The sequence below is a fragment of the Myotis nattereri genome, assembly GCF_964212035.1.
Source record: "Myotis nattereri genome assembly, chromosome: 5".
Taxonomy (NCBI): domain Eukaryota; kingdom Metazoa; phylum Chordata; class Mammalia; order Chiroptera; family Vespertilionidae; genus Myotis; species Myotis nattereri.
This window is the reverse complement of record NC_138080.1, coordinates 80,024,970-80,036,702: the sequence shown is the minus strand read 5'-3', so window position 1 is coordinate 80,036,702 and position 11,733 is coordinate 80,024,970. Positions and strand designations below refer to the sequence as shown.

The 11,733-nt window shown below is 40.2% G+C and overlaps 1 protein-coding gene across 1 annotated transcript in view; it reads left to right on the top strand.

Annotated features, from left to right (window-relative positions):
- The first annotated feature begins 1,957 nt into the window (after window positions 1–1,957).
- Window positions 1,958–11,733, top strand: part of LOC308518949 (bromodomain-containing protein 8-like) — a 12,137-nt gene continuing 2,361 nt past the window's right edge. Inside the window, exons 1-5 of the mRNA XM_081090755.1 lie at window positions 1,958–2,318; window positions 3,563–3,826; window positions 5,488–5,645; window positions 8,616–8,705; window positions 8,804–8,872. Of these exons, the coding sequence (XP_080946881.1) occupies window positions 2,013–2,318; window positions 3,563–3,826; window positions 5,488–5,645; window positions 8,616–8,705; window positions 8,804–8,872 (887 nt within the window). The 5' untranslated portion in view covers window positions 1,958–2,012. The remainder of the gene's footprint in view (window positions 2,319–3,562; window positions 3,827–5,487; window positions 5,646–8,615; window positions 8,706–8,803; window positions 8,873–11,733) is intronic.

The window sequence follows — 11,733 nt, the reverse complement described above, 5'->3', positions numbered from 1 at the left end:
GGAAGGGAAGAAGCATCAATGAGAGAATCATTGATCGGCTGCCTCCTGCACGCCCCACACTGGGGATCAAGCCTACAGCCTAGGCATGTGCCCTGACTGGGAATCAAACCATGATCTTCTGGTTCATAGGTTGCCGCTCAACCACTGAGGCATGCTGGCCAGGCCAGATCTTTTTGGTTTAAATACTTTTTAGAGTTTGTTAGGATGCTAACAAGCTAAAACAATACAGTCTTTATGAAGTGATGGAAAGGAATTTAATGAGCCCAGGAAAATAACTGCAGTATACCCCCAAAGCAGTGCACAAATAGGCATGTAAATAAGTAGTGAAGCCTTAAAAGTTGGAAAAGTATGGACAAGGAGAACCATTAAAGGGACAAAGATTTTGGGTTGGTAGAGAAAGTGATGAATGAGTTTAGCAATCCTGGTTAAAGGTGTAGTATCTATGGTGGGGGCAATAGGGAGACGTAATTAGAACAGGGATCACCTAAGGAATAACGAAGTACGAATACCAGACCAAGGAAGCAAAGTAGGGTTTGATTTACGGAGTACTTTGAGTGGCAGATTGATAAATTTATATTGAGGGAATGGCTGTTGTAAAGCCTTGCACAGGAAGAGTTGAGAGCAGATTGGATTAAAGAGAAATTGACACCCTAACCAGTTTGGCTAAGTGGATAGAGCGTTGGCTTGCGACTGAAAGGTCCCAGGTTCAATTCCAGTCAAGGGCATGTACCTTGGTTGCGGGCACATCCCCAGTAGGAGGTGTGCAGGAAGCAGCTGTTCGATGTTTCTCATCGATGTTTCTAACTCTATATCTTCCTCTCTGTAAAAAAACAATAAATATTGTACATATTTTTTTAAAAAGAAATTGACCGGGGGGAAGGGGGTTATCGCATTTATTGAGGAACAAAGAATGGGTATTGAGAAAAATGGTGGAAGAAAACTGGGAAGTGGACTTGCTTACCAAATGCAGGAGATGAGTTAAAACAGGATCAAGAAATAGTGTTGATGGGGATAAGTAAATTGGAGAGAGCAAATGATTTTGGAGATAATCAGGAAGAGAAGTGATCTTAGTTTTTGAAATGTTGAGTTGAAGCAGATGGTAGAGCACCAAAAGGGAATTGACCTTTGGGTACAGGGAGAAATGAGACCAGAATGCATATCCGTTAAAGACAGATTTTGGGAGCCACCTGAAAAGATATCAAAATTGAAACCTCAAAGTATATACATTTTTAAAAGTATGTATCAATGAGGAAGTAAAAGGACTAAGCAAGAACATAGACAAGGATTTATTGAAAGTTTTAAAGGGAGAGAACAAAGGGGTAAGAAAATCAGGATAGTGTAATGAAAGGAAAGGAAGATATTTTTAAAACTTGATGTTGCGCTTTTCATTCTGAGAAGTGAGAATTGGATATAACGGGTAATCTTAAAGTGTGTTTTGAGGATTTAATGGTTCATAGGTTCATACCTATACACTGAGGAAAATATCACTTATCCCTCAAATTTATTGCCTTGCAGTTGATTTTAAGAATGATTTGGGATAGAGGAATTTTTTTCAGCTAACTATGGTCCAGTTCTTTATTTTTTATATATTTTTCAATTACAATTAATATTATTTTGTATTAGTTTCAGGTGTACACCATAGTGGTTAGATAATCATATACTTGGCAAAGTGTTCCCCTTGATATTTCTAGTACCCACCTGGCACCATTCATATTTATTGCAATATTGTTGACTATATTTCCTATGCTGTACTTATGCTCTATTTCTTTCTCTTTTGGAGTATAAGGAAGTCTAAGAAAAAAATACTTATCGGGTAATATCTTTATTATACTGTTTGACATGGGACTTTTTCTTTATTCCCAATGACAGATCATTTTGTCTCCTGGTATCTCATTTCAGCTATTTTTTTGTTGTTACTAATGAGTAGAAATACATTTCTGTCCCCTTATCTTTCTAATGAACTTGGTAGATGAGATGCAAATGCCTTAGGAATATTGAGTTGAGTGAATTTAATGCATTTTTTTTCTATGTATTTACAGATGGGGCGTGAGTGGGTTTGGTTGGATTCTGAACAAGACTATCCCAATGACTCTGAGTTGAGCAACAACTGCAGATCCCTCTTCAGCTCGTGGGACTCCAGTCTGGATCTTGATGTGGGCAGCTGGAGGGAAACTGAGGAGCCAGGGACTGAGGAATTAGTGGAAAGCAGCCCAGGGACAGAATCTAGTGAGCTGCTTATGGGGGACGGAGGCAGTGAGGAATCTCAGGAAGAGACACAGCAAATCAGCCACCAGAACCTCCTCCACTTTCTCTCTGAGGTAATGGGGAGTCATTATTTCCAAAGTTGGAAGAGTCTTAACGCTAAGAGAATGCTTACTCATATATATTTTTACCATTCTTAATATTATTTACTGAAATATATGCTCCACAGTGGCAGGGACTAAGTTCATTGCTGTGTCTTCAGCACTTGGTACTAACACAAAATATGCTTCAAATGTGTACTTTTGGGCTGAATATTATAAAATCCAGTTATTGGAACCCTGATAGGAAATGAAATTTCTGTATGCAGGTCTACCCTATAAGAGTATCCTTGCAATTCATTCTTTCAGTCATGAGATGATTCTTGCCCAAACTCACCTTAAAGCTTATAACGTATGACATTAAGGCAGTAATTTATAGTGTTTTTATTACCCTAGTTAAGGTCTGAGGATCAGAAATAGAATTTGACAGTTTATATTTATGCAGCAACTACACACACATTCAGCAGAATATAGGTCAAGATCAGCAAGAATCCAGTTCAAATGTTGCCATTTCTGTTTTGGCAGACAAAATTTTCAGCAGTTCGATAGCCAGTCCCAATTGATCAGAGTTGACACTTGAGGTGAAAATGTAGAACATAAGCTCCTTGAGGCAAGAACAGTATCTTGTTTACTGTTAGGTCCTTACCAACTAGTAATAGTGCCTGTGTATCCTTCCTATATAATAAAAGCCTAATATGCTAAGTGTCTGGTTGACTGGTCGGCCGTTCAACGAATCAAAGCATAATATGCTAGTGATATGCTAAGGCTGCTCAACCACTCACTATGATGTGCACTGACCACCAGTGGGCAGACGCTTCAACCAGTAGGTTAGCTTGCTGCTGGGGTCCAGCCAATAGGGACTGACCAAGATGGGCCGGACACGCCCTGGAGCCCTCCCGCGGTCCCTTCCTGGCTGGCCAACCTCCCATGTCCCTCCCTGGCCCTGATCGTGCACTGGTGGAGGTCCCTTGGCCTGGCCTGCACCCTCTCACAATCTGGGACCCCTCAAGGGATCCCAGAGATTGTCAGAGAGCCGGTTTTGGCCCGATCCCACAGACCAGGCTGAGGGACCCCACTGGTGCACAAATTCGTGCACCAGGCGTCCAGTATAAGATATTCAATGAATTTTAAATGATTGGGAAAGTTAATCTATTTGCCATCTCAGGCTTAGACACAGTGGCAGTGTAATCATGTGGCATTATTGATATATAGATTATGATTTCTATTGATGTTTCTAATCTAACGATAGACTATGATTGCAGGTAGCTTATTTAATGGAGCCATTGTGCATTAGCAGCAAAGAATCAAGTGAAGGTTGCTGCCCTTCACCTGATACCAGACAAGAGGAAAGGGAAATTGAAGCTACTGAAGGAGATGAGGAACCCTGCAGAGAGCCTGAAGAGCTTTCAGCTAAGGTAGAACCATTGGTAGCTGAGGAGTCACTGGGAGAAAATGGAAGGCCAGAGATGGCTCCAGCTCCCTCAGATATTTGTGCAGTTTGGGGACTACCAACAGAGAATGAAGAGGTAAGTGAATAACTTAAATCAGCTGTCTAGCTCTCTGCACAGGGAGGCAGAGCAGAGTGGTAGAGCACATAGGTAACTCCAAAGTTCAACTACCTGGGTCCAAATCTTGGTTTTAGCATCAATTAGCTGTGGGACCTTAAGCATGTTAGTGAACATTTTAGAACCTCAGTTTTCTTTGCTGTAACTGGAATTATTTCTTTCTCTACCTTATATTTTTGCTGTGAGGTTAAATGATAATTCATGGGAAAAACTTCGCATAGGGCCTAGTTCATAGTAAGCAATCAGTAAAATTCACAATTTATAGTATCATTAATATTATCTGACCAGTTAGACTAGTTAGCTCCAGGACCACAAAAATAATGAAAATTTTAAAAGGATACAGCATCCGCCCTAGCCAGTTTTCTCAGTGGTTAGAGTATCACCCTGGTGACTGAGCAGTCGTGGGCTTGATTCTGGTCAAGGGCATGTACCTTGGTTGCAGGTTCGATCCCTGGCCCTGATTGGGGCAAATGCAGGAGGCAACCAATCAGTGTTCCTCACATCGATGTTTCCCTCTGTACCTCTCCCTTCCACTCTCTCTAAAAATCAATGGAAAAAATATCCTCAGGTGAGGATTAACTAAATAAATAAATCTATAAAAGCCTAAGCAACCTTTTGACCGTTCGCTGTGATGCACACTGACCACCAGGGGGCAGACGCTCAATGCAGGAGCTGCCCCCTGGTGGTCAGTGCGCTCCCACAGTGGGAGTATCGCTCAGCTGACTTATGGGTGCCAGATGCCAGGCTCACAGCTGGTGAGCGCCTCTGTGGTGCGAGCCTCTCCTGCGGACATTCCCCCTGTGCACCCCTACCCCATCTGGACTAGGACCGTGACCAGGATCAGGACCAACATCAGGACTTATTGGGCGTGAGCCTGCTGCTGCTTCTCGGTCATGGGTGCGCTGGTATTACCCTATGACAGGTGTGCAGAGACCGCAGCGGAAGGGCAGTGAGCCTAACGAGCTGCGAGCTGCGAGCGGCGGTGGCAGCCGGGCTCAGGCTCCTCCCCAACCATCTGCTGCTTCTCACACTACTACATCCCTCGGGGGATGTTGGATTGCCGGTTTTAGCCCCATCCCCACAGGCCACGCTAAGGGACCCCACCGGTGCACAAATCCGTGGCCCGGGCCTCTAGTAAATAAATAAAAGGATACAGCATCCATCTAGAATTGAATATATTGCTTTTTTATTTTTTTCTTGGAGTACAGAGTCAAAGTTCTCCAGCAAGATTGTTAACAAGAATTGACTTAGGTCTAGTTAAGTCATATTTCTCTAATTTCTTTTATAGCTTTATATATTTGGCCTCTTCTCACCTTAAGGTCAGCTGTCATTTACTTCATACATGTAAAATTACCTTGCAGAGGCCCTGAACGTGTAGTTCAGTTGATTAGAGCACTAACCCAGTACTCCAAGGTAGTGGGTTCAATCCCTGGTCATGGTACATACAAGAAACAACCAATGAAAAAATAATTAATTTTTTAAAAAAGAAAGAAAGAAACAACCAATGAATGCATAAATAAGTGGAATAATAAGTCTCTCAGTAATAAAAATAAATAAATTAAAATTACCTTGCAGATAGTAAATCTTTTTCTAAAGTTTCCATTGTTTCCTGGCACTCCTAGGGAGAGGTTCAGCAAGAATCCAAAGAAGAGGACCAGGGCGAAGGGTATGTGTCAGAGATGGAAGACCGGCCCTCCTCAGGTGAGTGTGATGATGGCTCTAGCATTCAGGAGGCTCCTCTGGTGGATGTCCTTTTCAGCCATGCTACTTCCTCAAATCTGTAAGTATGGATACTTATCCAAGCTTGTTAGGATTTATGCTTTTACTTCTGTTTATGCCTGTTTGAATTGTTAGCATGAATATAGATTATTTTTGCAAAGTAAAAAAAGGAAATTAGAGTTGGAAAACACTAGAAATAGAATTAAATATAATTTTACTGTATAAATATAAGTCTATATGCTTTCCTCTTACAAAACAAGTCTGTTTTGTCAACATTAAGAATCTCTTTCATAAATAACCCTTCTTTCTAATCTTTATTCAGGCAATATTGCTAATTCAGATTGTCCCTCATGTCTATTATACAAACTATACTTCTTTTAAAAATACTAAGGCAGGCTCTAACCAGTTAGCTCAGTTCGTTAGAGCATTTCCTGATACACCAGGTTATAGATTCAATCCTTGGTCAGGGCACATATAAGAATTAACCAATGAATGCATAAATATGTGAAACAACAAATCGATGTCTTTCTTGCTCTCGCTCCCTCTCTCCCTCTCTCCCCCCTTCCTCTCTCTCTAAAATCAATCAACAAATTAATTAATTAAAAAAATACTAAGACAGCTCCTATTAACTTGAAATGAAAAATTATTTTGAAGTTATGATCGCTCTGTTCCTTTTTCACAAATCTTAGGAAATTGTTTATATGCTTGTCTTATCTTTTTATAAGTTATTATGGGGTCAAAGGTTACATTTTAGAATTTTTTTCTTTTTAGTAAACTGAAGTTTTTTCTAAATCAGAAAACAAAGTTATTTTTGTTATGACAATAAATAATTCCTTTTCTGGGCCTGATCTTTTGTCCATTGAGAGAAGATAGCATGAACAGTTTTGTTTTCACTATATTCCTGATCCACCCACATATCTGTGGAAAGGCAAACCAATAATTATTTTAGCCTTTTTAAATTTAAGGCATACAACTGAACCATGTATATATATTTTTTAAATAGCAGATTTCAAATTTTTGTTATACAAATAGAATACAGCTTAAAAACTAGGTTATTGAAGAATTGCTTCTTTTGCTTTTCTCTAACTATGTATGAGAAGATGGCATGTGATAACTATCTAAAAAACAGGAAATCTCTAATCTGGGATGAATTATTTCAAGATATTTCAGTGTCTTGAATGGCAATAGATATCAGTAATTGAGTTTGCTTGATCAGATAGTTTAAGGAGAACTAGAAAGCTGAGTTCTTGTGCTGTCATTGGGAAGGTTAAAACTACATGGAGGGATAGACATTCTCCAGGCCCCTCTTTTCTGTCTTCACCCTTAGTCTGTACTGACTCTCAAGAGTAGAGAGAAGTAGAGCCTTTGGAGCATCACTCCCAGTCTGCAGCTCCTTTCCACTCCCACACTTTTTATTATTATTAAAGTAATTAATTAATTAATTAATTTTAATTTCTCTAGATTCCTTATTTTTTATTTTTATTGATTTCAGAGAGGAAGGTAGAGGGGGATAGAGATAGAAACATCAGTGATGAGAGAGAATCATCGACTGGCTGCCTCCTGCAGGCCCCATACTGGGGATCGAGCCCGCAACCCAAGCATGTGCCTTTGACAGGAATCGAACCCAGGACTCTTCAGTCCCCAGGCCGATGCTCTGAGCCAAACCAGCTAGGGCTCCACTCCCACACTTTTACTTGTAGTTGCTTGCCATGCATTTCTAAATAGGTGGAAATAAAGATAAGCAACAGGTTGTTTCTTAAAATATTGCAAAGGCGATTGATTATGAGGTTACATAACCTAGTGCAGTACCTTTCATATAATGGAACGTATTAAATACCTGTTGCATAGATGTGTGAATAAATTGCACCAGCACCAAGGAGTTATTATTCATTCTGGTTGACTGATCAGAAACAAAGGAATTTTGTTTGCAGGACTTTAAATGCCTTGCTCTGATAGGGTCCTGTGTTTAAGGATAAGTTGATTTTTGTGGTATATAGTTTAGATGCAGGTAAGATATTACATCATGAAAATGAACAGTTATGTGAAGCTGCTCAAATTGGAGAAAGATAAAATGAGATGTGAGTTGTTCTCAAATGGATGCACACTATAAGATACATAAAGCAAAATGAGGGTATGAAGACTTAGCTGTGAAGAGAACTCATTTAGAGAAAATAATAGGGTGGATAATGTTTAACTTTTGGAGTAAATAGAAAACTTGCCAACTTGGAAAATTATAAAAATAAATAGACCTGACTGGGTAGTTCAATTGGTTAGAGCGTTGTCCTCCCTATATGCCAAGGTTGTGGCTTTAATCCCTGTTGAGGGCACATGCAAGAGGCAACCAATAATGCATGAAGAAGTGGAAAAACGGATAAATGTTTCTCTCTCCCTCTCTTAAAAAAGAAAGCATTGAACAGTTTCATCTCTGAAGAAAAACTAAATAGTTTAACTCAGAGAAGGAATGGCCATGAGAATAAATGAAATTTTCTTAGGTATTTTAAGAGTTACTATATAGAGGAGAGCGAAAAGGAAAAATACTTAAATTGTGTAGCAATCAGACAAAATGTGAGAATTCTTTGGGATGTGAAACCAAGTATTTACTTCTGTGGAGACATAGTTATCAATGTGTCATATTTTTACATAAAAACAGGACTAGATTCATTTATCAGATACTTAATTGAGCACCTACAATGTGCCAGGCACTTGGGAAATATCAGTGAAAAAAGACTACTTTCATAGACCCAGTATTTTAGAGTCACAGGTGTTAATGAGCAAATCAGCAAAGAGACCTGCTGGAGGCAATTATAGATTTGTAATATACTTTATAAAATGATAACTACTTCATTGAGTAATAGTGATTAGTAAGAGAATATTTATAGAATTTGGGGTCCCTTATGGAAGCATTATTTTTTTATTCTTATAGTGTTATTAAGTAGGAACACTGTCTTGAGAAAACCTCATTACTCCCTAGGAGAGACAGAATGCCATTTTTAAAGTTATTGTTTCTTTTCTGTCCTTTTCTATCCCATAGGTCTGATCTAAGCCAGAGTGATCCTGTTCAGGATCACTTACTATTTAAGAAGACTCTCCTGCCAGTATGGAAGATGATTGCCAGTCACAGGTAGGTCTCCAAACCACTGTTGGTGTTCATAGCGATTTTTCTCATTTAGAGTGACTTTCCACGGTTTCTTCATCCTTTCTGGATTTGTCCCCTAACAGGTTCAGCAGTCCATTTCTGAAGCCAGTGTCAGAAAGGCAGGCCCCAGGATACAAGGATGTGGTGAAAAGGTCAGTGGAAAAGGGGGCAAGAAAGGTTGGTTGCTTTTGTGTCTGTCTTTTCTTACATTATTTTCCATCTATTAGATTATTTATTTCATTTATATTACTTACAAACTTAAGATAAACTTTATAACTGAACAAGTTTGTAAAGTTATGGTGAGCTCAGTCTTTTTTTTTTTTAAATATATTTTATTGATTTTTTACAGAGAAGAAGGGAGAGGGATAGAGAGTTAGAAACATTGATGAGAGAGATCAATTAGCTGCCTCCTGCACGCCCCCCACTGGGGATGTGCCCGCAACCAAGGTACATGCCCTTGACCCTTCAGTCCGCAGGCCAACGCTCTATCCACTGAGCCAAACCAGTTCGGCAGTGAGCTCAGTCTTTATTTGAGAAGGAATGAAGGGGAACAAAAAGATAAAATAGGCTTATTTTAATTGTTAAATTTTAGGTAATACGATTCATTTATTATGATCTTACATTTGCCTTCAGTAGTTTTGTTTGTTGTTTTAAATATATTTTTTTATTGATTTCAGAGAGGGAAGGAGAGGGAAAGAGATAGAAACATCAATGATGACAGAGAATCATTGACTGGCTGCCTCCTGCATGCTCCTTACTTGGGATCGAGCCTGCAACCTGAGCATGTGCTCTTGACCAAAATGGAACCCAGGACCCTTCAGTCCGAAGTCTGATGCTCTATCCACTGAGCCAAACCAGCTAGGGCACCTTCAGTAGTTTTTGACATTGTTCTTTTGGTGCAAAATTCTAAAAGGAACACTGTATTCATTCTGACAGTTATAGGTATGGCTAAGACAAAGGTGATAATCCAAATGATGTTAAAAACATTGGCTGGTTGCAGTATTTTGGATTTTTATAGCATGTTTTATTTAAACTGTCATAAATAAAGTGATGAACAAAATAGATCCAGAGACATAGAAATATGGAGCAGACTGTCAAATATCAGAGAGAAGGTGGGGGTGTGTGTGGGGGAGAGATCAAAGAACTTGTATAGATATATGCATAACCCATGGATTCAGACAGTAGGGTGGTAAAGGTCTTGGGGGCCTGGGGGTGGGCTAGAAGGGATCAATGAGGGGGGACATATGTTATACTTTCAACAATAAAGATTTAAAAAATAGAAATAAATAAATGAAAAATGCTGTCATAAACCAGAATGTTAATCCTATCTAATAATAGACAAACATGGTAATTGACCATACCTTTGCTACGCCTCCTGTAGGCTAATCAGCGAGATATGCAAATTAACCGCCAACAAAGATGGCGGTTAATTTGCATACGTAGGTGCCAAGTGGTGGAGCGAAGGCTTGAAGGCGGCTCCAGCTGGAGCGAAGGCCTGGGTCCCGGGTGCCAGAGGAAAACCGGTGCCGGCAGCCATGGGAAGAGAAGGCCTATTGCACGAATCTTTTCATGCAACAGGCCTCTAATAGAGTATAAAAGATCAGGAAAGGACCATTGGAGACAGATTCCTTCATTCTATAGATAAGGAAACTAAGTCTCAGAGGTGGTCTTCACTTGCCTGTGATCAGTGAATAGCAGAGCTGGAACTAAATCCAGATTCTTTTTTTTTTTTAATATATTATTTTATTTCAAAGAGGAAGTGTTGGGGTCCCGCCCCAACAGGTCCAGGGGTTCCCCAAGGTGTGGACGGAGTCGGCGAGGAAAGAAGGACACAGAGGCAGTGTTCAGGTGATCATAGCCAGGTTCCTCCTAGCCAGGTTCCTCCCTTTATTGTCATCTAACATCTGTATTTATACTATTTGGTCTTAATCCTTTCCATTCTATTCAAAAGGTTAGGGGACTCTTATCTCCATTCAAGGTCACTCTATTGTTCTATTATGCTACAAGGAAGTAACTGAAGGAGGTTATTCTAAGTAAAGATTATGTAGTTTAAGCGTGATTGTTCGTAGTTAAAGTGATTACCCCTCTGGCACTTAGTTAAGGGGTTTACTTATAAAAAGCCTCACCTGGGGAAACAACCTTTCTTGGAGAGGTGACCTTGGTTAAAGCACATAGCGCTTAAGAAGGGGAGCAAACATATTAAGAACAGTATGCCATATATGCCAAGGTCCCTTGAAACATCCCTGCAGCGACTGTGTCAAGCAGCCAGGGTGGATCAGCTTCCAGCAAGGAAGGAAGAGGGAGAGAGAGATAGAAACATCAATGATGAGAGAGAATCATTAATTGGCTGCTTCCTGCATGCCCCCCACTGGGGATTGAGCCTGTACCCAGGTATGTGTCCTGACAGGGAATTGAACCATGACCTCCTGGTTCATAGGTGGATGCTCAACCATTGAGACATGCTGATTGGGCTAAATCCCAGATTCTTACCTCTCACTTCAGTCCTCTTTCTACACTACTGTTCCTTCACTTATATACCCACTCCCTGTGTTTCATTAATAATTTGTCTTAAGCCCTAGCTGGTTTGGCTCAGTGGATAGAGTGTTGGCCTATGGACTGAAGGGTCCTGGGGTCGATTCCAGTCAAGGGCACAAGGGTTGTGATTCCCAATATAGGGCATGCAGAAGGCAGCCGATTAATGATTCTCTCTCATCATTGATGTTTCTATCTCTATCCCCCTCTCCCTTCCTCTCTAAAATCAATAAAAAAAAAATATATATATATATATATTAAAAAATTATAATTTGTCTTAATATTCACTTCTCACTCTTTTCTTCTCCATGAAAGGAGAAAAACAGCCCTGACCCGTTTGGCTCAGTGGATAGAGCGTCGGCCTGCGGACTGAAGGGTCCCAGGTTCGATTCCGGTCAGGGGCATGTACCTGGGTTGCGGGCATATCCCCAGTGGGAGATGTGCAGGAGGCAGCTGATCGATGTTTCTCTCTCATCGATGT